Source organism: Fringilla coelebs, assembly GCF_963513975.1.
Source record: "Fringilla coelebs genome assembly, chromosome: 19".
Taxonomy (NCBI): Eukaryota; Metazoa; Chordata; class Aves; order Passeriformes; family Fringillidae; genus Fringilla; species Fringilla coelebs.
Genome location: NC_140045.1, coordinates 4898480 through 4924612, shown reverse-complemented (window position 1 = coordinate 4924612; position 26133 = coordinate 4898480). Strand labels below are relative to the sequence as shown.

Below are 26133 nucleotides of genomic sequence, written 5' to 3'. Positions count from 1 at the left end.
ACAAAATGTATGTATGGCTCACAGCAGATGTGTTACCTCATGGCATGAGGCATATGGATCATTAACTGGGAGTTAAGGAGGGAGATTTTTGCCTGGCATGAGGGATTGCTGTGGGTATTGTTTGGTAACAGAAATTTTCCTTTCACTGTAAGTTTTACCTTTACGCTTCAGGTAAAGTTCAGTATGCTAAATGGAGGCACTTTGTGATTTCTTTTTCCCCTTCCGGATTTATAACAAAAAAGGAAATCTATCTTAGATTCTAAGAACTTTTACCATTATTGCTAAAATGTTTAAAATTATTTCTAAAGCCCCTTCTTTTACCTGTGTGTAGCTACAGGCTTTTTTATATCAGGCTAAAAGGATGTCTTGAGTTGATGTATTCTTACAATTCTTGCTTCAAAAGGAAAAAATATTCCTTTGGTCAGTCCTTGCTGTGAGATGAGCTGAGCAGAGAATGGTTCTGTCTCTCAATTGTAGGTGGTTCGTGCCAACCCCTTCTGCAGTTAAATTTCATCATCAGTGCAAAAAAAGTGAGATATTACTTAGCAATAAAGGCATATCATGTAATACTATTGCTTTTAAAATCTCAGACAATTTCTGCTCAATTCTAATTTTAGGCAGTCATTTTAATTTGTTACCAATGAATGCTTTCTAATTAAACTTGCATTTAACGATCACATGCGTCAGTGAGCAGCAGGAGCTGACAGTGATGGAAGGGGGTGGATGGCACAATAGATGCTGACAAGAGAAGTTGATCCAGTAAGGGAAGGAGATGGGTGAATTCCGGAACAGAGAGCGAGAAAAGAGGGAAACTGGGGGAAAAGGAATGATTTCTTGGGACATACAGTGAAGTGTTCCAGGCTATTCCTAATTACCTGATCCTGGTGGTGAATGGCCTGTGTGCAGAGCCTTGAATTTCTGGAATAAGAATGGCTTATTCCAGGTTCTTTTTAATAATCTGAAAGTGGCTTCTACCAATTCAGAACAAGAACGTTCCCCAGAGTGATTAAATTCTTCCACGAATTTAACTTTTTTTAGCCTATATGGCATTTGTGTAAAATTCCCCAGTGCAGGACTGTTTCCCTAATTTAAGAATTAATTATGTGTTCCCTGTGTTCTCTTCAGCAGTTCGAGATTCATAGGTATAAACAAAATTAATTTCAGTTTAATTTATGCAAATGTTCGTCAAAAATTACTAAGTAACTTGCAGTATGTTCAGTCAGCATGGAAGCAATAATGCCTTCTTGACTCATCCCAAGTGGACAGCATCATGTTAACAGTCAATAGTGGGAAACTGCAAAAAAAAGCTTGCAATTAATTCATAGAAAGGAATATTTTTTAAAAAAAACTGGAAGGGGCTGAGAAAAATGTAATGGGGAACATGTGTTTACCATTTTTCAACCTTAGCAGGGAGCAGCACCAGCCCTGTGATCCTCGGGTACTGCATTTCTCACACTGTGTCACTAATTGAGACTCGGCTCTAGAAGCCTTTAACACTAAAATAAAACAAAACATCTTTAACTTGGCAAACAAAACAGATGGGAGCCACTGGAGGATATGGAACACTGGTATGATTTCTTTTTCTTTGCAGCCTTTTCTGTGAAAGAGGTGGATTTCTGCATTCTGCAGTTTTCTGATTTTTCACCTCCACCTTATCAACAGATTCTTGACCACAGTAAGCCAAATAATTTGGAGTGGTTGATCACTGCATCCTTTTGTACTTTCACTGGACAGCCAGTAGCATTTTAGAAAGAAGCAGTGTAGGTGAAAATTACAAAAATCAGTGTCAGATAATCAGTTTGTTAAATGCATTTTTTAAAGCAAATAGTAAGAGCCGGTGGATTATACAAAATCCAGTGTTTGGTCAGAAGTTTGTCTGGAACCCCTCCCAGCTTCCACTATCCCTCACTTTTGAAGGTTTATGCTCTCCTGAGCTAATGCATATATTGCCCCATGACTGAAATGTTGTAATACTGAGGGGCAAGCAGCTTCATGGTATCTTGGCCTCCTCAAAATCCTTTTTTGAACATCCTACTATCAAATGTGTGTGTGGAAAAACTTTGGAAGCCAATTGATTAGAAGCATATTGAAATAAGCTTGGTTTTTTTGATGCAAGTTGGTAAAGAATTACTTTTTGATCCAAGAGGTAATTATTTTATATTATTTTGACTACTACTAACCTCCTGCACAGATTAAAATGAGCATTGCTTCCTCTGTTTGCTTCTTATCTTGTTAAGCACCTAAGAGTTTTGTGAAAGTAGATAATTACTCTCTCTGAAAAATATGTACTTTGGGGGTTTTTTCCTGTTGTATTTCCAATATTCAGCTTCTGAAAAGGTACAATTTAAAAGGTAATTCTTTATCCTTCTTAAAGACACAGCAGGAACCTCATTGCTCAGGTGACTGTGGCTCTCACTCATTGCTGAAGAATTTCAAATTGAGCAGAGTTTGTTCTGACTTTGGATTTCCTTCCTTGTTAGGTAGGAGAGGAAAATGTCTGTACTAATGTCTGACCACATGTGCTGTTTGAGGTCATTCTTATTTCCTTAAATTTTAGTCAGTTGACTGGTCATTGTTCATAAATTGCAATTGCTCTTGTATTCAAACTGTTTCTAATTAACTGTACCAAGTTTTTCACAGACAAGTATTAGAATAGAAGAAAGACATTTATAACAGTGTGTCATTTCAGAATTACCAAAAAGATCTAAAAGTTGTTCATATAATCCTTCAGCAGGAAACACAAGCTGTTTAATAACTCCTCCTAAATTTTAAGTTGTAATTGTTTTAATCCAAGATTCATGAGTTTTCCAACATAGATGGGTCAATATGTTATGATTAATAGGCCGTGGAAAAACACAAGCTCATCTTTCACCATGCCCTGAATGTCCAAAGTAAGACAAATGCTGTTCCTGAAGCCTGGTTTCTAGGAACAGACTGAAGGGACACAGGCCAATCTGCCAACCATAGTCCAAATCAGCAGAAGTTTCAGTTGCTACTATTTCCCAGATGTCTCTGCTAGAAGACTACTGAGTCATCTCTGTTTTATTAAGCGACCAAAAACAAAAGAAAAAACCAATTTCTTTAAAATGGAATTTGATATGTGAAAAAAAGGAATGGAATGTCCCCTCAGCAGAGTATTAGTTATGAAAGGAAACATATTTGGTTTTGGGAAGAGCACTTGAAATGATCTGAAGTGACACACAAGCAAATGCCAGAAGTGCATATTCACTTCTGAAAGCTGTTTTCCTGAACCTGAGTGTTTATGATTTAATTCACAAAAAAGCAGGAATATTATTGATAAAAAACAGTTTATATTATTGATAGCCTCAAAACATAGAAATCCATTTTGTGGCTGCAGCCTTCTGAACACTCTGGACAAACAAGGGTGGATATTTCTCTGCAGATTTTTGTTTTAGTTGTGTCAAATTACGTAAGTCACAGAGGAGTTCCTCTGCTAGTCTCACGCCATGATACCTCTGGTGTCATCTCTGGGATATTCCATGTTCCAGTAGCACTCAGGAGTCCAAAACCAGGCAACTTAGAACCAACAAATCAGACCTTCAGCTTCCATCCTCTTTGCATTGCTTAAATAGCTCAGAAGAAAAGGGCCAAAGGCATTGAGGATCTTAATTAATTACCTTTTCCTTTATTATTGAAACCACTGGAGGAAGGTTTAAATGTGGATAAGAGCTGAAATTGGTGGCTATTGAAAAAAGATCAGAATTCAACCACCATTTATCAGGTGACAGAGAAAACTGGTTTTAATGTCCTTTAGCAAATCTTCTGTATCAGAAACCCTTTTAGCAGGTAATTCCCATTCCTTAAAAAAAAAATCTTTTTTGAGACTCTGATACAAAATACAAATAATTTATCAGGAGATAAATAAAGGGTATGAGCTGGCCCATACTCTGGTATGTAAAAAAGACATGTACAACTGAAAAAGTCACAAAAGGATATGTAACAAAGACATCCTTGTTTCTGTTGCTGATCAAAGGATGGTTCATTGTGATACAGAATGTGTGTCCAATGTGGCTTTAGCACTGCAGATAGATACTACATCCCTTAAACTTAATCTGGAATTAATATTCCAGATGCTGATTGTTTACCCTTAACAGGAAGGGAATCCCAGCCAGAGACGCTTTTAATGGTGGATAACAAAGGTGTGAGCAACGCTGGAAATCACTTTGTGTTTCAGGGAAGAGCAGTAGGGTGAGATTAGCACCTCTGGGAGGCAGCTGTCCCTGAGCACTCCTTCCAGGTTCATCAGTGCTATTTGGTGCCTCCTGTAATGGAAGGAGGGTTTTAAACTCTGGCCCCAAGGCCAAAAGAAAGCACTTAGAGACACACTTATCTTGCAGCATCTAAATAGGGCAAATCTAGATTGAATCCTAGTGCACAGTGCATTTGTTTTTAGCGATTCTTACTATAGGCTCTAAACATCTCATTTCCTTTGAGTGATTTTGTCAAAAATTAGGCAAAATGGAGCATTTATGGACTGCAGTATTTTGATGTCAGGATTGCAGTTTTGAGTCAACTGAGTGTTCTGCTGTTGTATCTGCTTTGGTACTTTCATCTGCTGATCTCCACAGATCTTTTGCTTTAATAATTTTAAATTAGATTATTTAGGGGGGAAAAAAATCCCCCAACTGCATTACTGCAGTTTCTAGGTTTGATAACTGCCCCAAAAAATTAGGTTTTCCCCCTAATACCTAATGAGGTATTTCCCCCTTTTTCCTTTAGAGACACGAGGGATCATGCCATGTGCAGTGTCGCTGAGGGAGAGCACACACATTCTCTCTTGGGAGCTGCAGGCAAAGTCTTCCATGTCTGTCACTTCCTACAGGTTTATAATTCGTGCTGATGCTCATCTCTTTTTTTTCCTGGGACCCACAGTGTCAGTGCTGGTGCAGGTTTTGTCCTGTTAAGCTAAGGAGGTGATAAAGATCGATGAGCTCCGCACTTCTCAGGGATCAGGAAGGTTCTGTTTGCCCGAGGGTTTCATTTCCTCTCAGTTTTTTATAACCCAGAGCAGTGGTTATCCCAGCGGGCAGCAGTCCCCAGGGACCCTGCCCGGCTCTGCTGGGGCACAAACAAACAACAGCAAGTGGTTCTTTGCTTGTGTTTGTCACAGAGAATTACAGACATTTCTTTGGCATTAACCCTAATTAAATGCACATACTCAGAACGAAATGCTGCTAGGTTATTGTGTGTTTTGACTAAAGTGCTCTCTCTCAGGAGACTGCTCTTCCTTTTGCAAGCACAATTGCTTTTGCAGTTTTACCTTTTCTTTACCTTGCAGAAGGTAAATAGTCACAAGTATTTGAATAGCAAGAAACCTTTATTTTCTGCTGAAATGAACTAGTTTTTAAATACTGTAAATCTGTGATTTCTTAAGATGATCTATGCAGACAACTGAAGCCAAATATATTATTTATGAAGATTCATCAAGGAGACTGTAGCAGTTCACACTAGAGATTATAAATATGCAGGAAATCTGAGATTACTGGAGTTTATGTAGGCTAAATCCTGTATATTTCAGACTGTTTTTCTGTCTTTTTCAGCTCCTTTACCTCCCATTTACTCCAGGTGAGAGCTTAGCAGCCTTTCAAAGCAAGTCCTGGGACAAACAACAAATTTGACCCTGGAGGGTGTGAAAAAATAAAGCAGGAGGAATAGATCAACTTATGAATGATTCATGGAGACAGTGAGCTTGGAGGAAGTGGAGATGGTGTCTGGGGAAATACAATGCAAAACATGAGAGCTTCCTAGCTAGCAGGGGAAATACAAGAAACAGAAGTACAAATCTGAAAGGGAAGGAAAGTAATAAACAGAAGAGCACTAAAAACCTAGTGGAGAGCAAGTAAAAAATTTGGAAAATAAGAGCATTAAAAAACCTATAGATGTAGGTGGAATGTGGGAGCATACAAAGAATGGATAGGATACACAGTCTAATGCATACCAAGTCAAAAAGGCAAATAAAGCACTGGAGATATTTCCAGAGTTCCATTTCTAGGTGACAAATGTATTCAGTGTATTTGAAAAGCAAAGTTTTCAGTAGGTAAGGGAAGAGTACAGAGCATCAGTTATTGCTAGCTGTGTACTGTTCTTCATTTAGAAGAGGAAAAAGGCCATCATTTTAATCAAATCACCAGTGGGAAAAAGTGCAATTATCACTGCTAAATGAAACAGGGGATGTAGGGGATCCATGTAAGCACAGAGCCAATGCTGGACTTTCACTCATAATTGAGCAAATCCGTTGTCATTTATTTGGACATGCATATTTCATGCAGGAAAAAGGAAAGGCCAGGGCAGATGGAAGCAATTGAGGGATGAATCCCATTGCCATTTAAATAATCAGAAAATATCCATGCTGGATAAAGGCCCCATCTTTCATGGGAGAGGAAGGAAGAACCAGTGAGCATGCCTAGCATATTTATAGTTTAAACATCCTTTTCTTCCTCCCTTCATAATGGAGCCAGAGCCTGAGAGCTGCTACACAGCAGCTACTTTGTGTTTAAAGGGAAGTAGCTGTGGATTATTCTCTTTGAAAGGTAGTGGGTAGTGTGTTTTGTGGAACAGATTGTATAGATCTGTTCTAAACTGAAAATGGGAAAAAGCCTGATTTAAGTGACTAATGGGGGTAAGACTGATAGGAAAAAAAAAATCAATCCAATGGGTTTTTTCTTTTCCAAGCTGTACTGACTGATCACAGTTGTTCCAATTCCCAGTTCTCAAGTTCTCTTCCTGAGTTCTGGAGTTGTGGTTCCTTGTTGCTCCTCGCTGGGTGCCTACAGGTGTAATTCCCTCCCAGGAGGTTTGTACCAGCTCCAGCGTGCCCAGTCCTTACTCAGTGGCTGTCATGAACTCTGTTTATACTGGAGAACTGGAGTTACCTCTCTCCAGACTTTTAAGAAGAACCACACTAGTGACAAAGGTGTGACAACAGAAGAAAATCATCCTTTTTAAAAAGAAATTAAAAAAAATAAACATGTGCATTTAGGGCAGTCCTTGAGGAGGCAGCTTTCAAAGCTCAGATGGTGCTTGCAGTCCAAAACATTTTCCAAATAAAAGTTTTAAACCAAAAGCAGACTCACAGATGGTTCTAATGAGCTGGTCTTTGAGATACACTGGGACTTGAACAAAAATAGTTTAACTCCTAAGACACTAACATTTCAAGATGAGTTTCAGGCAAAACATTTTAAGAACAATTTTTCTTGCCTATTTAAATTTTATATATATTTCTAATCTCAAAAAACACACAGTTTTTCAGGACCTTACACTTGCCATTATGTACTTTACAGTACAGTATCACAAAAGCAAGAGCATTTTGACACAGGGACTGATGCTTCTTTCTCCAGCACTTTTCAAACCCTACAAAGAGTTAATTTTGAACAAATAGTTATTAAAAAGGTAAAGATTTGCTAGGACAATTTAATTTTGAAAGGAATATAGAATAGTACCCTACTAGAAGTATTCCTGAGCATTCTAGTTATAGAAGTATCATCAAATGATACTTATCAAAAAGTATCACCTGGTAATAAATGTATCATCAAATTATCAAAGCTAATAGCTTCGTGGCTTAGCAAGTATTTGTTAAATTGTTTGTTTATATTAGTATCTGTTACAAAAGTAGGTATTGATTTATACACTTTTTATGACATTGTTTGAAATGATGGCATTGTAACTTGCACTATCTCAAAAATATGTTTTCTGTGTCACTTGAGTTTTGAGAGACTTCTTACTTCCTTATCTCCTCTTAGGTCTGCCTTATGGATGGGAAGAGGCTTATACAGCTGATGGAATCAAATATTTTATCAAGTGAGTAGTTCTGGGGAAAATGGGTCAGAGTTGAAATAGAAGCACATCAAGCTAAACGCATTTTCAGAACTAGAATTAATGGAAAAATTTATTGCATATTGCACAGTATGCTGTTTTTTCTAGAATATAGTGAAGATTAATTTATATAATAGGGTTTCTTTTATTATTCCTCTAAAAGACTGGGGGAAATGGTGACAAATATAATTCACCTCCATTCCATATATATCATGATCTAGTTAATAATAAGTTATTCTAGCTGCTTAAATTTCCACAGTGCTTAATTCTTATAGGTGCCAGAAACACAGTTTTGCAGGTGGAATTCTGCAGCTTCCTAAAAGAGAGGAAGGGCAGCAAATAAATAACTTTTATCCCAAACTCTTCCAAAAGTCACGTAAATAACACTGAACTTGATGCATTAAGTGGCCAAGAAAAGCAGGGTTTTTTTCCTTTTTTTCAAGCACACTGCTCAGCTGTCCTTGCCTCACCCCGTGCTGCCTGGAGCAAGATGTATTAAAGCAGACATGTTTTTTTCTGCAGAGGTTTGCAAACACACTGTATATGATCCTGCATTCCAGCTCTAATCAAAGGGTGCCTTTTATTTTCAGACAGATGTGGGTTACTACATGAGATTTTTACCAAAAAAAAAAAAAAAAGGTAGAAAAATGGCTTAGGAAATTCAAGTGAATTAAAAGCCAATTTCATAGCAATGGAAATAAATACAAGAGCAACTATTAAAATAGAGCACTGTTCCCTTGGGCTCTCTGTTCATGCAGGGAGCCATGATAGGACAGTTGGGAAGTTAAAGTGGATGCTGGACTCTTTTCTGGGTAATACTATGGGTTTGTATCTGTGTGATTGGAAACTGAGCTTGAAGATGGTATTATCAATAATAGCAAATAAAATTTAGAATTAGAAGATAAATGACACATTCTTGAAGCATCTCCCCTGGGGTTTTTTGGGTTTGTTCCTGTGTTTGTCATAGTTGTGTATCTCAGTGGCTCAGCAGAAAGCTGGATTTGCTGGATATGTGCAGACATGTCTTTCTGAGCTCTGCATTTGAATGCTGAACCATTGCAGATGTGACAAGCAGATGCTTATTAGCAACACTAGAATCTCAGCTACTCTAGGTGCTGTGAGCTTAATTTGCAGAAAGCATCAGATGTTTTGCATCTTATCCCCACTTGCTGCAACTACAGATTGGAACTCAGGAGTTCACATTAAAAAGTTTTTTCAGGAATTTTTGTAGATCTCTGTTAGTGACTCTCTTCATTTGCTTCTGGTGACAGTGCCCAGGTTTTCCATTGCTGTTACCTTCTGTAATCTGTCCTAAAAAATTCTGCCTGCCAATCCTTTGTGAGGAAGAAATCTGTCCTAAAAAATTCTGCCTGCCATTCCTTTGTGAGGAATGGCAGAGAAGGGTGTGAAATCACCCTTCATGACCACTGGCTAAAAGGTTCTGAGTGGGGTCTCCACACTGAAGTGATGTTAGAGGTCTCAATACAGCTCATTAGAATGGAGTTAACTGAGCATTTCAATAGCACATCATGGTAACCAATATTATTTTGAACCATTTCCTTGTTTTGCTTTCATCGCTGTTTCCAAATGCCTTTGCAGAGTGTAAGCCAGGCTGTTTGCATGCCTGGCAATCCATACCTCTTACTACACTCTGTAATGTGTATGAAATCAGCTGTCAACTGTTTGGAGCAAGGAGCATGGCTTGCAGAGTCCCTTGTTTCTAACACCAAATGGTGGAGATTTCAGGGTGAAAACCAGCACTGAAAAGATCCTTTTTCTAGAAGGAACTTAGCTTGAGGGGCCATCTTATCAGCTGATCCTTTCCAGTAGGATTTAATCTTAATTGTTTAAATGGGGATTATCAGAATAGTTGATACTTCACAGCCCTGGTACTAATGCTGTAACCTTCTTGTTCTCTTTGGCTGTGAATGTCAATCCTTTTATACTACTTTAGAATCCTTTCATTCATTTTTAGCCCAGCCAAGGCCATGAGGGGCTTAAGAGTATTTCAACACTAGCCCACTTCCTGTATACAAATGTACAATCAAATATTATTTTAATTAGCAGTTGCCTTCAGTTCCAACATGCTTTATTGGGCCATCGAGTAGCTGAGTCCATAAATCTATACATTATAAATCTAATGCAGTAAACACCCCAGAAAGGAATTTTAATAGCACATAAGCTTGAGACAGCTTGCTGTAAAATTTCCATAAATATCTCTGAAGGGGTGTAGCAATATGAGGTGCATGAGAAATCAGAGTTTAAAAGAAGCAAACCAGCTGGCTTGTGTTACACACTAAAGTGAAACCCACTTATGTGAATAATTGACATGAATAAAACATTTACATCGGGCTGAGCAGCTCCCTGTAGCTACCAGGGAAAGCTGAATCTTGTCCATGAATCTTGACTTCAGGAAAACTTTTGAAATCACCACTTTTATCCAGCAAATCATTTCAGCCTCAGTAAATTATTTTCAGTCAACCAGATTGTCAGGACTAGTCAGTGCTGCAAGTGTGAGAAACCACCCTTTAGCCTGCTAAAACTGACCTGAGCCTGGGCTGGGCATTAAGCTCATTTTTACAGCTTTACCATGGAATAGCAAACTGGAATGGAAGGCTCTCTGAATTACAGCTCAGTGTGCACTAGGAAAAACTCTAGTTCAAGTGTCTTACTAAAATCAAATAAATTAACAGTTATCTAAGGACAAAAATTCCAACAGTAAATAGGGATCAGCTTCATTGCAAATGTAACTTCCCTCCTGGCAGGCAGTAAAGGGGGAATTTGGGCCCAGATAGTTTTTAGATAACTTGTTGTACTTTAAAATAATAGAGAGGACAAACACTGTTGTATTTTTATGTAGCCACAGCACCAGTCATTCACACATGGCACCAGATTCATTCCCCATCAAGAGAAACAAGACACTGGTACCTGTTTCCTCACCAATTTACATTTGGAATCTCAATCCTTTTTATACTGGCCGGGTATCCCATTCCAGCATTTAGTTGTTCTCACAGTGTTTTGTTAACCTAGACAAAATTTCTCCTGAAGCAACTAGTGCTCATTGCTTCTTGCCTGTGCCCAATATCTTTGTGAGAAGAGTGGGCTGAACAAACCCAATTCCTTCAGCATTTCTTCATGTGCCAAGTTCTCCAACCCTCTCATCACCTTGGTGACCCTCTGGATCCTCCCCCGTTTTTCTATTCTCTGTCTTGAACTTGGAGGATTGAAGAGACCCCACATAATAAGGTTAAAAGGTTCATTAATTAATTTTACTGTGAGATGATTGATGAAAGCATTTTACTGATTTTTTAAATAGGCATTTCTGTCCCAAGCAGGCATTTCATCTGTAAGTCCCAGAAACACGAAGGGGCTAATGAGCCCTCATGAAGTATCACCTACACCCAGATGAGTGTGAGAGCACTGACAGTCACCTGGAGGGCATTAGGATGGGAAAGGTTTGTAAAGAGGGGAAAGGCCATCTTAATTCACTTTTCAAGTTTCCATGTGGCTGGTTTTACCCAGCTTAGTTCTGGTGTTAAATGAGTTTACAAAGTGTTGTAACCAACCACCACTAGAAGAGAATCTCACTTTTGCTGTATGTTCCAGCACTAAAAGCCAGCAGTGCAAACAGTGTCTATTCATTCTGCCATTCACTGATTTTGTGAATTAGGAGTTTCTGAGTTTGATTTTCAAATAGGAGGAAGAGTCTGTGCAGAACTGCCCTCCTAGGGAGCCACCATATCTGCTAATTAATGGTTTCATCCTGATAATTTAAAATCACACAAGAACAGCATAAAACCCCAGAGCTGGGACACACTAATTTTTCCCCAGAAAACCCATTCTAGTTAATCTCTTCCATCCACCCACTGTGTTCACCTTTAACATATGGCAGCTCTGTATCATAAGGCTGGCACCTAAAATTAGGCAGGCCCTTGCTATGCTCCCTCCTACTCCCACCCACTCCTTGCATATGTATGTGGTTTGTAAGGACCAGCTGTGAATTTTGCCCCTGTAAACACTGTTTTTCTAGCATTTTAATAGGACTGGATTTCAAATATTCTACATCAACAGCTATTTTCCTCAAGAATGCTTATATTAAATTTTCACAAAAGACAAGTAGAAGTTCAAATATTTTAAATCAAATATTTTAAAACTTTTGGGATCTTTCCCCTTAGCTGTATTAGGGTCTCTGATGTTTTCTGTCTTACAACAAAGGGGAAACAGTAATTTTTTGTTTAGGGTTATCTTTCAGCAATTTATCTAAAAATCAGAAGTTTCCCATGGAGGCACTGTGTACTTCACGTGCTCCATTGGAAGGTGGAGAATTTGTTCCAGGTTAAGTAGAAGCCTGAAGTCAATACTTAGAAAGTACAGATTAATAAAAACCACACATTATGTGTTCCAGTGGATTTTTAAATCATGCCTAACAAATCAGGTTTCTACTTGGAAAGCAAACACGTTGTATTTAGATACTAAAAAAATTGATTTTGTTTGGTCTTGCTTGGGAAAGAGACACCATTCACTTTCCTGAAAACTGGGCATTCATAGAAACTGTTTTATCATTTTAGCTGAGCTAAGAATAGCAGAGAATGTGTGATAGATGAAGAACTTCTGTAGTATAAACATTGATGTTTTACAGCACTAGAGTTAAAGGTTTCATCATAAAAGGAAATAAATCACAATTGATTTTATTTAATGCATGGTAACTTGAAAATAGAAATTTGTTCCTTTTCTAAATGTTCTCTGCACATTCCTACTGTTTTATAAATGAAGGATGCAAACCCCAACACGCTGAGGTGTGTTCAGCTCACTTCTGAATACTCTGGTGTAGTACAATATCCTGGTTATCTGCAGCTGATCTAGCAAGGCTTGTGGCCCTTGCTAGAAGAAATCAGTTAAGTTCAAATCATAGCAGACCTTATGTAGAAGTAAATTTCTGTATGTTCCACTCAGTTTGCAGTCAGTTCAGAGCAGCAAACTAAGAGAACTCATGATCTGCCATACTGATTTCAGCATGGAATTGAAATTCCCCTGGACTGAATCCAGTGCCAGCTCTGCTCCCAGCTCCCTGTAAAGCAGTAGGCAAGTTACTTGCACCAAAATTAGCAGTTATCAAGTCATCATTGTAGGTGTCCCCATGTTAACTCTGATGTTTTGTGGGTAGGGATGGGTAATTTGAGGCATGCAGTGCTGGTTCCACTGAGTTCAGGGAAAGCTGCAGTTACTTCGCGTCTCTTAAAATTTGGACTTTTCCTATTTTACATTTCATTAAAAAAAAAAAAGAGGTTGTTTTTGAAAATATTTCCTTTTACCTGTCATCCTCAAATTCTCCTGAATGAAAAGAAAGAATAGTTATATAATCACAAGAAGTGGCAAATATTTAAATAGAACTGGCTGAGCACTAACCAAGTGCTACCTGCTAGTATTGCTGTTTAAAGTACAGGGATCCAGAGCTGTCTCCATCCATCAGCTCAGCATCAGTTCACACACCTTCTGAAGAAGCCATGTGAATCTGGGTAGTCCTGACATGTTTCTCTTAGATTTCTTGAATTCAGTTTCTCTGATTCTCACTGAAATCATTTTGCATGACTGCAAGGAAAATAATCTCAGATGTAGAACTAGGAAACTTGGCATTGGATTTTATGATAACATGAGCTTGTAATACAAGAATGTTAAGACCTTAAGCTGCTTTTGGTTGGGCAATCTTTTTTTTCCTGGGAGGTTGTTTGTTTTTTAATATCAAGAACCAAAATGGAGAAACATTCTTTCAGCTTCCACAGTTACTGCACACTCTGTCCAGCTTCTGGCCTGTCACAGAAGGCATCTGGTAAAATTTCTTCTGTGAGGAAACACAAGAAAGTGAAATTATTTTCCTCCCTGGGTTTTGGGAGGGCCATCAGAAGCAGATCAAAGCACACATAAAGGTTTTTTAGGATGTGCTTCATTTGGAGCAAAGTCACTGCTCCAGGTTCATGTCAGTTTAGTGCACAAGGAGTTTAAACAAAAGCCTTGAACATGCTCTGATGCATTTGCAAATACACAGCATCAGAATTTTTATGCAGCTCACTTAGAGACAGGACTGTGAGTAACTGCACACATTGAACCAGCACTTCCAGAGGAACAGCACTTGGCTGATCCTGGGGGAGACAGATTTCAGGTAGTACTTTCAAGCTGAGAAGTGCCTGGGCTGTCACTCAAACCTTAATTCTGATTCAGCCTTGGCTCAGATCCTGCTGTTGTTACTGATTTGATTTTAGTTCGGGCAGTTTGTTTATTGCTGACAATTTTTAGTGATGCAGCACACACTATTTGGCTGGATAAATCTTCTTCCTACTGATTGCTGCCCTCTGAAATGGCTCATAGATTTTTCTGAGTAGACAAGGGTTTAATTGGTTTAATCAAGAAATAAATAGCAAGACTGTCTTCTGGGGTTTTGCTTTATATCCCTCAATCTTTAATTAATACTCAAGCAAAATCTGCAGTCTCGGAGGGAAATACAAGAAACGTTTATGTTGCCTCAGGACACAGCTCCATGAGGTGACAAGTGCTCTTGATCTTATTACACCAGTAAAATTAAGGTCACTGAAATTTTCCAGGATCTGCCCAGCATCTCCTGGGGTACTGTCAGAGGTTGTATGTTCCTTTTGAAATGTCTTGGAAGAGGGTACAGGCTTAAATGAATTTTAACAAAAAAGGAAAAAGAAAAAATGAATGTTTCCGTTCATATAATCCTATCTTGATAAATGCAGTGCAAAAATGATTCTCAAGCTGCCTTTAGGATTCATGTCTGGTATCTGTCGTCCTTAGATGCTCTCAGGATTGATTGATTGATTGACAGATAATACTTGCATCAATGTCACTCACTTGTTTTATTTTGCTCCAATTGCTTACCTGCTAAATTAAAATGCTTTAGTTACAGTTCACAATAAGTTATTCCTGGCAGATCCTCCCAGCATTTGCTCTTCAAAACAGCAAGAGTTTTCCAGTGCTTGACAGCATGTAGTGTCTGCTTTCCAACCCCTGGCCTTTCCAAAGGGGATTCCAGCCACGACAGACACCTTGGCTGGCTCTGCAGGTGTGTGCTGCCTGCAAGAGCTGAAGAAACAAAATATGAATACCAAGTTTAAATTCATAGGGGACAGCAGCATGGTGTTAAAAGCACTGGCTCTGTAAAGCTGAGAAATAGTTCAAGTTAAGAGTACACCACAATGTGTGAGGTGCAGAACCAGCAGCTCCATATTATATTTAATAGAATAATTGAGTGATTTAGAAGCAGGTAGAGATTTGAGGGCAACAGAATTGATCCACTTCCAGCATTTTGCCCATCCTGTCTACCAAATGTTGCTGTATTTATGTAAACTCCACAGCCATGTGAGGGAGCCTGGCTGGAGCTAAAGGCTAGCTATTGCCTTGGTCCCATGGACTGCCTTCAGGAGCAGCAGCTCCCTGGAACTCCTGCTCCATTGTGACTTGCTCTGGTAGGGAAGGGTGATTCTCTTTCCCTGCCAGGATGTGAAGGTCCTCAGGATGCTGCTGCAGGCTGGGACATCTCCACTATTGTGCAGGATCTGTGTTTGATTATATATTTTCTAATTATACAACATTTCCAAGTGTGCCCAAGGAATTCTGATCATGGCTTAAGAGAGTTGCTTTAGAGAAGCATGAGAATAAGAGCTGAGAGCCTTCTCTGAGGTGTAAAATTTGGGACAGTGGGTTTGAAAGGGATAAAGGATCCTTGCAAAGCAAATGGCTGTCCCAAGCACAAGGGGAACAGGAACAGAAGGGCCTGAAAACAAAAGCCAACACAGTAATTCCAGCAAATCTTGTGAAGCTGTGTGGAGTCCAGCACAGAGTGACACAGAGCCTGTGCTAGAGCAGGCAGGGAGGATGGCAGAGCTTCTGCATGTAGGATTAATTTTCAAAATCTTCATTCAGAGGCATTGTTCTTTATTTTCCTGTAGTTATGGCCCTCATTATCCAAGGCAGCAGTGCCCAGGGTCTGCATGCCAGTGGGTAAGGAGGCAGTGAGGAGTTGGTGTTCCCTGCCCTCTGGCAGATGGCACACCCTCCTTTCACAGCAACCCCAGCCCTTCCCACTGGGAGATGGCTGCAAGTGTGAGAACTCCCAAAGCACCATGTGGAATGTATTTCTGGGTAGTGTAGAGCATGTTCCCTTCAAACCCAGTGCATCTACATCTAGCAGTGCTCTTTGCTGCATTTCTCAATGATTATTGCAGTAGCAACAGTGAAAGCACCAAAGGGTGAAGCTCTCAGGTGTGCAGGTCCCTGGCTCTCAGCAGCACTGGGGCCACCAGACTTTGCAGAGGTTTTGTGCAGAGATCAGGAACAGCTTCATCCATCATCAGTATTCTTCAGCTGAGCACTCTCATATGTTAAAGAGCTAGTGAAGATTGGGAAATCAAAAAGCAAAGGCAGATTAAAAGTTTAGTGAAATTACTACTATGGATTACGTGGATTTAGTTTATGGGGTATGCTCATTAAGGAGGAAAACCTGGGGTTTGGGTTGTTTTACACAAGCAGAGTTTCATCTTCCATGCTGCTCTGTTTGGTAGAAGAACAGGGCTCATCTGAGGCCAGAATTTGGCATTTTAAGTTCAGATACAGCTAAGTCCTTTTTGGCCCCTGATGAGTAATGGTCCCTGTTCATTAGGAGAGTTTGCGTAATTGCTTAAGGTGGCACCTCCTCTCCTGAACTGATCTCAAACAAATGGATCTTGCACAAAGTGGCTCCTTTTAAAGCTCAGGAACCCTGTTGCAGTTGAAACATTGAGCCAGGTGTTGTGAATGTCATCCCATGTCAAAAGGGGAGAAAAACCAACTTCCAGTAATGCATGTCAGGTTTGTAGGGCAGCACCCTGCACTGAGCCCCACAGCACTGTGTCTGCAAGACATCACAGTTCCCTGTTAGGCTCCAGATTTTGGCCCTGGCTGGAGACCACAATTTAAGGTGAAAAAGATGTCTTGATAATGCTTAAAATCTGGGGGAAAAAAAGTGCAGATATTTTTTCCATTAGCCTTTCTCTGAAATTTTGAGTTATTCTTTTCTTAAAAGATTGTCTGAGGTTGTAGTTTAAAAAGAAATCATTTTCCATGTGAAGAAGGAAGAGCCATAAGGAGAGTAATTATAATGGCATTTGAAATAATCCGCTGCTATTTCTTTGCCAAAACATCCTTCTGTAATCATGTTTTGTTTTCCCAAGCTCTGAAATTTGTCCTGCAGTTTGCTAATGTTAAAAAGACAGACTAATCTACTGACATATTTCCAGATCAAATGTTTCTGTTTTCTAGCAATAAATTTGGCTGCCCTCTGGTAGCAGTGATTTGTTTGAAAACCTAAAAATCTTTAAATGTTGCTAATTGCTCTGAAAATGTTAAATTAGACTTTTGAGAAGGAACATTGGCAAATGGAAAATGTTGTACATTTAAACTTTGTAAAGCTGGCTTTCCAAATATTCCTTTAATATTCAAATCAGTTGCATCAGTTAAGCAAAACCTAGAGGTAGATTTGGACTCCCTCTCACTTTTTATTGCTGGCCCTAACACACAAATCAGAGAGGATGTATTTCTAATACAAGAATGTTCTCCAAACCAGTAAATCTGGGATTATCTCTTCGGACTGATTATGTCAAAGCTCTTTAGTCACAGCACTTTTGGAGAGCTAAAAATAAACAGCAGCAGGGTTTATACATTTATTCTCTGCCTAAATAATCTGCACGTATTGTGTGTGTCTGTCTACAATGTGAGACATGGTATCTGGACTTAATGTTTATTTATAAGAGCTCTTTTCCTAGGAAGGATTTTGGCAAAGGGTTTAAACCAAACTGTCTTAAGAGAATCACCCCTGGGATAAAGTCTAGAGCAAGTTGAAAGGAGCTGGGTTCAAACCAGAAGTGTTTGCAGCAGCAGCTTGACAACAGAGCAAAGCTTGGCCCCACGTGTCTTGAAAATGAATCAAAATGGGTTCTTTTCTTTCTTACCAGTGATGAAACAATCTTATGCCATCAAATACAGAGAAAGGGAACCCAGATTTCAGTGCCACAGTTTTCCACTGTTAAAGATCTGGAGAATTTTGTGCATTTAATCTGAGTGAGAGCAAACTGAAGTTCTTACAGCAGTAGCAGGAAGTTGGGCATGCTGTCATTTGCCTCCTGGCCCTGGAGAATGTAGGAGAAAAATCTCCTGAAGAAGAAACACTTTACAGAGGATTTTTAGTTGGATACATCAAAGACCTGTGGATGTATTTCCATGTAATTCTTCACTCCTGTGCAGTCTCTCCCATTTCACAGGGTTGATGCTTCATGCTCAGGAGAAAATGGAGCCAGAGCTTCAGGTATGCAGCAGGTCAGGGCATACTGCACGAGGAAGTAAAATAGGAAAAAGAAAAATATTCTAAAATCATTTTGTTCTTATTTAAATTCAGCAATGGATTGCTCAGAAATGGTTTGATAAAAGTAGGCAACAATTAAAATAGTGCTGGAGGCATTAAGTCTTGCATTGGCAGAGGTGGAATGGATGGAATCCAGTTCATTCAGCACCTGTAATTCTGCAGGTGTTGGAAGAAATTCTGTATGTTATACCAATAAATCACATGCTGGGACTTCAGCACATCTCCAAAACTAAGCCTTATTGACTGAATATTTTAATTGGGAAACAAAGCATTTCCTGAATAGAGAAAACATTGCAGAAATATGCAGCAAAGCGATTTTTCTGAGTATATTTACAAATGTAGATATATTCATTATACAAATATGAATGCATACATTTCCCTGTGTTGTGGAATAATGGTAACAATGTTCTTGGTTGCACAGACTTTATTACCAAGTCTCTCATAAAACATTGTAAAACAACTCTTTTCATGTTCATGTTGGCTGTCACCTGACTTCTAAAGGTAAACGTTGGCAATGTTTGGCAAGTTGCTCTTATTCCTAGTAAAAAAAGTACATTTGCTTTGTTAGAATGAGAGAATTACTGTCCTTAAGAGTGCTCATTGTCTGCTGCAGTGTATTTTCTGTAGGAACATGTTTTTCATTTTTCCTTTTGTTTTAACTCCTGTGAAACAGATACTACAACCCCAGTAATGCAGTTTTTTGTAACAAAAGAAGGAATGGAGCCATCCAGTCCTGCTCCCACCAAAAGAGCATTTCTGAATTGGTTTTACATATAACTTGGGTTTTGGGGTTTGATTTTTTTTTTTTTTTAATGTATGAGAATAGAGGGTATGGCCTTTATATTCCACTTTGTCTCCCTTGTGTGGTCGTTTCTCAGGCATTGCCTCAGTTGAGGTAGTGCCTGAATTCACAGGTTACCTGTTCAGAGCAGGGATTTACATTAGGATTATATTTACCTTTTGGTGAACAGTATCATCCTCATCACACCCAGCTGATCTAAGCTCAGTGCACTCAGCTGAAAGGTGTGAATAATGTGATCATGGTGGTGAGAACAGTGATCTCAAACCCATCACTCAGTGGAGTGGAACATTGACTCCAATTCCTACTTCAATATATCTGTTCCTGTAATCAGTTATTCAAGGGAGTGTTCTCACACAGAGAAAGACGAAACCTGTTCTCACTTGTAAAGGTAAATCCAGAGTAGTTCCTTCAAATTTAATTAAACCAATGCACCTGGAAAGTGAGTACAGACTTGGCTTTGGGGACACTGTCAGGACATGTGAAAGGAGCCGTTTGTCCTTCGTGGCATTTATTACACCTACAGTATTTTTCAGCTTGTTCTTGTAGTGAACTTCCATTACAAAATTAATCTTTGCACTGACTTTACTATAAAAGCTGTGAATTTATTAGCAAGATTTTTTTTCCAAGTGAAAAGAAGCTATTTCCTTTCCCAAGAACACATTATTCCAGAAGGGAGAAGAGGCAGTGTGTTGCCCACACACAGTATGGCTCACATGCACACACCACTCACAAGGTGTGCAGTGTTCTCACCACAGACTCCAAACCTGTCCATGTGTCTGTCCTTACTGAGCCCTGCTTGGGCTCTTTCCATTCACACAGAAGCTTTCCAGAGACTATAAAGCAGCTTAGCCTGCATGTTAAGTGTAGGGTTTAAACCTTCAAAATCAGCACTGCTGCCCTTTTATTGTGTGTGTAAAGGCTGTGGGAGCACATCCAGAATTTGGGCTGGAAGATGTGTAAAAAACATTTTTTTTTTCTTCTTTCTGCAAGAAGAGGAATTAGTTAATGATGCTAGAATAGTAATCATGGAGTTGTTTGGGTAGAAATGATCTTAAATACTCCCTCATTCCAACCCCCTGCCATGGACAGGGGCACCTTCCACTATTCCAGATTGCTCCAAGCCCCATCCAGCCTGGCCCTGGACACTTCCAGGGCTCATGTTCTGAAGAGCTGAGTGTGTTTCTACGATGTGATTCCACATTTGCTCAACTTCCTCTTGACCACCCTGCCTCCCTCAGGCTGTAAGCAGTGAGATGGCCATGGTAATATCCTGCTGTGTTAATTGTCTGCAGCTCCAATAATTAACAAGAAATGTCACCAGTCTGTGTCAGGAGTCTCATACAAAAGCATTCTCTTTATTACATTGGGAATTGGAACCTCCAGTCCAGGTTCTGGCTCTCTGAAGATTCCACATTTTGTTCTTAAAAACCTTGCAGTTGTCAAGAAAAAGACAAATCTGTGTTTGAAGGTGTCATAATGAGTTTTACAACTCCAGACTCCACCTGGCATTGCCTGTTTTGGGATGGGAAGCCTCTTTTGGGTTGCTGATGGCCTTTCTTGTTGGTTTTTAGCCACGTGACTCAGACAACGTCCTGGATCCACCCCGTGACGAGCGCTCTGAGCTTGCTTTGCTGCGAGGAGGAGGAGGATGGGATCAGAGACCTTCCTGGGCCCAAGAGCTGAGCACAGCTGTGGACAGACAGGAGTTTGGCTGGTTTCAGTCCCTTAGTGAGCAGATGCACAGGTTTTAATCTACCTACTGTCTAGTGTGATGTAGTGTACCTGGTGATGTTTCCCCTCCTCAAGCTGGAGCACGTCCTGCTGGTTTTGAGATGGGTTTCTTGATGGTGTGCTGCAAAGGATGCAGGTGCCACAGGAGTCCTTCATCTGCCCCAGTTTGGTGTGCCAGGGATCAGTCTCACCTTAGGGCCCAGTCTTTTCATGATTTCCCCATGGACTCATAATTTCCCTGACCTGAAGCTGAATTTTCCAAGTCAGCTGAAATTTTCACAGCTCTGAGCAACATGAGAGTTAAGATGGGACCACTAGTGGTAGATTCCAGCTGATGGTTGACTGAGAGATGCAAAGTGAGGTGGGGTTTTTGAACCAATGCTAGTGAGAATAATGGGGATAACTTGACTGAAAACTCTTATTTCTATGGGAGAAATCTTCACATTAGTTTCACTACTAGAAATTTAGCGATTTATTACAAATATTGGAGCCCTGATGACTTTTTAAACAAATACTTACTAAGATGGGTTGTTAAGCTTTAGAAAATGTGTCTTTGATAAGTTGTCAAGTAAAAAGAAAGTTTTCATAGAGGACATCATACTCTGGCAACAATATGAGGCAATATGAAAATTATTCTACTTTTGTACTCTGCTAAACCGATACAGACACACATCAAATACTTCAGTGGAAGCTGTGAAGTTTCAAGTACAATGAAAACTGTGAAACCACCTCCAGGATCAGCAGAAATCAGTCATCTCCTCAGAACTGGTCTTTTAAGTAGAACAAAATCATTTTGTACACATTGGTGGTGTTTTAAAGAGGATAAAGAAAATGATGGGGGGTGCTAGTGCAAGTTAATGAACAGGTTCCTGTGTACCTCAATAGCACAGGATATTTTAAATCTTATTATTCACAGCACAATGTCTGATGTCAGCTTTGTCAAATGGATGATTCTGTGCTACATTTTTCTGGATGTTCTGTATGTGTGTCTTGTGTATATAATGGTGGGTGTTAGTAATGAATGAGACAGACCTGAACCTGCAGAAGCACTGATGGATGTGCCAAAGGAAATCTCTATCTCTGCTCCAGTCCAGGAGGGAGAAGGGGATTGTGGCAGTGTGAGGAAGGCACAGGCTGCAGTCCCATTTTTTGAGGTCTGCCTTCAGCAGGTGTGGCACTGGAGTTAAGAATCCTTGTGCTCTGAGGAACAAATATCAAAACCAGACGCACTCTCAGTTCTGGTGCCTTGACCATGCTCTCTGTCCTCAGCAGTGCAGAGCTGTGCCAGGTCAGGCTCACTGGAACAGTTGGTCCTTTTGAACCAAAATAATTCACCTTTTTTTGAAATCCTAGTCAAGCCTCTGAATAGCAGCCCAGTAATCTCCTGCACTTGGCCAGAGAGCTGGAGAGCACATCACCAAATGTCCTTCCTGAAGCTCACAAAAGAGGCCTTTACAGGCTTTGCAGGAAGTAGATGTCAGGGTATATTGAATAAGCAAATAGGAAAAATTTGTTTTGTACTTTCAACTAGGTCAGACCCAAATTATCTGTGAATCTACACAGGTGGTGTGGATTAGGGGAAAAAAGCTTGCTCAGCAGACCCACAGTAACTTACATTTCTAAGAAAACTCCTAGCAATAACACATGAATGGTTTAGCCATATTTGCTCCAGTGGCTCCTGCATGCTCCACAGCCTCCTTTGTGCTCCCAGAGAGCTCGGGCCAAAGGGACAGAGCATGTGCTTCAGTTTCAGGCTTGTACACTCCAGAAGCATTTTTATTTAAATCCTTTTTCTCAGAATGGCACAGACTCATGACCTACAGAAAATATGTCATCTGAATTCCTTATGGTATTTCCTGTAGTAGTTTGGATTGCTTATGACAGCACTTTGTGTTCATACTTCAGTGATGCCCAGCCTGCACACAGATTCCAGCTCCCCGGTCCTGCTCAGGAGAGGTTTGAGTCCCCACTTGCCTCTCGCAGCCTCGTGGCTGTGTCAGCCAGCTGGGTGCTGCAGAGGGGAGCAGCTCTTTAGGGATGGGGATGGCTCTGCTCCATGGAGAGCAGCTCAGAGCTGTCCTGCTGGATCAGCTCTGCTCGTGCTGCCCTTCCCAGGCATGCAGCCTGCTGTGCACGGGGACAATCTGCCTGCTCCTCTCACTGCCACCTCCCACAGACCCGTGTGGCACAAACCTGCAGCCTCTTTCTCTCTCTCTTAGAAACTTGTCTAGAAATTAAAGATGTTAGAAATAGATCTCTGCATCTCTTCAGCTGCTCCAGTGAGCGTTTCCCTCCTCAGATAATCCACCAGTTCACATTCTCTGGGGTTGAGAATACATTTTCTTACCTACGATCTCCAAATGTTCCAATCTATTTTTGTACACTGGTATACTTGTTTCCTAGGTTATTTCTCTTGATCTCCCCTTATCTCTTCCTTTATGTGAAATAGTTTTGTGAAAATTATTTTGCTTAAGCTGAACTGTGTATATTAAGAAAATGGTTATAGCATAACTTGGAACAGAATTTGTAAAGAGCAGTTGTCAACATATGCAAACTGTAAACAGCAAATTTTCACTTTTATTCCTGAATTTAAAAAATTAAGTGGAAAAGATACTAAAGTGCATGTGATAGCCTTTAAATTAATAAAACTACACCTTTATATTGTAATGAATCTGTCCCACATAACATTCTCCATCTGTTGAAAAGCCCCTTGTAACAGACTGCTTTAGGAATGGTTTGGTTCATTTCTGACACTTGGGAGGTGCCTGGTGCCACTAAGGTAAGGAAAGGAAAATCCTTTATGAAAAATTTTTTGTGTTGTGGAACAGGCTGGGCTGTGCAGGGCTGACTGTGGGCAAGACTCTCCAGGAGCTCAGGAAATGCTGCTCTGGCTTGGCTTGTGAAGTGTTTCATTTTCTGGGAACTGTTGGGATTCTTAACCCTCAGCTCAAGACACACAGGACTCCATTCCAAGCTCCAAACTTCAGTCCTTTTTGCAAGTGCTTCTCTGAGTGACTTTGGTGTGGCTCTGTTTTAAGTCAGCAGCAGAAATTTAAGTCAGCTCAGGGCCTTTGTTGAGTTCTGTGCTCCTGGTCCTTGTGTGTTGCCAACACTCCCACTCCAAAGACCCTGCAGGGAGTGAGCCCAGTCACACCAGTTCAGACTGGCACCTGTCAGGCCAGGCACTGGGGCCAGCTTTGCAGAGATGTTTAGCAGCTTAAACATGTTCGTGGAGTTAATGGGAATTAGGCACCTAACCTACTTAGATGCTGCTATAAATTCTGCTAGGCATGTTTAGGTACCTAAATACCTTAGTAAATCTTTCCCTTGGCTGCTTGCAGTGATAGTGCACCAAAAATCAAATACCAATGACTAAAGCCTCACCTTTGTCCTCTGTAACCAGCTTTGCCTTTCCCTGAGGATTCTTTTCATGTAACACTAAAAATACCAGCCAGCTCACAGGTTGTGCCGTCCAGGCTCTGCTCATATTTTCTGGTGGCTTGATTATTTATTGCTCATTTTAGATTTTTTCCCACCAACAGTGGCTGATGTTGGCATGGATTTAATAGGTTAATATTTTCACAACACTCATCTAAGATAAGTTATTTTATTACATGATAATACAGGTGTTATTTTAGTTATTTTATTGCAAGATAATATGCTGTTTACAGCAGTCCTCGAGACTCCAGAGAAATTAGTCCAGCATTTTTCCAAAGCACACATAAGCTGTGTTCTTCCTTCACCTTAAGAAGGATGTTTGATAGAGATGTTGAAGTATAGCTACATGATCCTTATTATTCACTGAGGGCTCCAACGAGCCCATCCTGATGAGGAGGAATGCAATTTCTCCAGCCAGTCACTATGGGGAATTTTGGTTTCATTGTTAGGCTTCTTGGCTAAAAGCAAACCATGAAAAATCAGTAGTTTTGCTGCTGTTTCACATAAGTCACTATTTCACCCTGACCCCCAAGAGCTACACTCTGATCAGAAATGTCTTCATCTCCTCTCAAGTACCCTGCCTGTCAGCTACCCACCAGGCAGTATTTCCCTGTGGTCCAATTATTATTATCATCAAGAACTACCCTTGCTCTTGTATGTGAAGAGAATTCATTAAAAAATGATTGAAATGGAAAAAGAAATAAAATTATGTTTCTTTCCTGAAATAGAAATGTAACAATAATAGCACTTATATGGGAAAGAGAAAGGATCCAAGGAAAGCAAAGTATTGGGGTTCCTGCTGATGTTTTCATTTTCACTCCAAAGGCTGGTACTGCATCCCTGTTCCTTTCCAACCCCACTGTTCCTGAGAGCAGCAGGAGCATGGAGTTCTCCAGGGACAGGGGGGATCTCAGGCCCTGGTGAGCTGCACATTTTAATCTCCAGACTGAGCTCCTGGGGACCCATCGTTAGGGGCTGTAATGAGCCACTGTGGGGCTTAGGTGTTCCCAGCTGCTCATCACTGATGGCAGGGCAGGAGCAGGAGCACAGAGGCCCAGTAAGGACCTGCCTGGCACTCTCAGACCATGTTACACCAGCAACTAAATGCAGAACCTTTGTGAATAATAAAAATACAGAGGATCAGGAAATAGACCCTAACTGTTGAAGAATGCTTTCTTGCTACTTGGCTAATTGAAAGATGCAACCAAAAGGAATTTTGGTACTAACTGAAAATGTGTAAATGCAATTCTTTATCTCTTACTCCTTTCTCTGCTCAGCTTTGGGGATGCAGTCCAGTCCCTTGAGCCTAAACTCTCCTGTGCTTAACCCGTGCTGGCTGCAGATGCTGAAGCAGCGCAGTCCTGCAGGCTCTACTGTTTCCAATAACCACTTAGAGTCCTGCAGAGAATGACACAAAAGCCAAAAATTAAATCAATAGTAAATGTTCACTAACAGGAAAACTCCTGTGGCTGGCTGAGGATAACAGAAAAATGTTTTACTGCTGTGCTCAGAGGTTGTTTGATACAACCCCTGAAGTCTCTTTCAGGCCAGGTTTGTTGTTGTTGTTGTTGTCCCAATGTTTTGGATACACATTTTACCCACTGACAGGAAACTGGAGGAAAAGGCCTTGGTAATTTCACCACATTGATAAAAATGCAGGTTCTCATTTAAAGAAAACTCAGTATTCATCCTGACTGCATTTTGAACAGCACCAGGGGCTGCTCCCAGGGAGCTGTTCTGGGCCAGGGACGCTTGCCTGGAGCACGGGGAGGGGGGGTGGGTAATGAGCAATTCTCATGTGGCTGAGGGAAATTACAGCTCTCCAGGTAAGGAGAAGGACTGAGTTCCTTTTTTTGCTATAGCCAGAAGGGAAAGGGTTCTGGGGCTGGGGTGAGGACAGGGGCACCGTGCCAGGGGCATC

At 40.4% G+C, this 26133-nt stretch overlaps 1 protein-coding gene across 2 annotated transcripts in view; it reads left to right on the top strand.

Moving 5' to 3' along the window:
• The window catches only part of STXBP4 (syntaxin binding protein 4), a 66801-nt gene extending 43420 nt beyond the window's left edge, over window positions 1–23381 (top strand). For both annotated transcript variants that reach the window (XM_084218472.1, XM_084218473.1), the window contains 2 exons: window positions 7761–7818; window positions 20615–23381. In XM_084218472.1, the coding sequence (XP_084074598.1) occupies window positions 7761–7818; window positions 20615–20726 (170 nt within the window). In that variant the 3' untranslated portion in view covers window positions 20727–23381. The remainder of the gene's footprint in view (window positions 1–7760; window positions 7819–20614) is intronic.
• Window positions 23382–26133: the final 2752 nt, after the last annotated feature.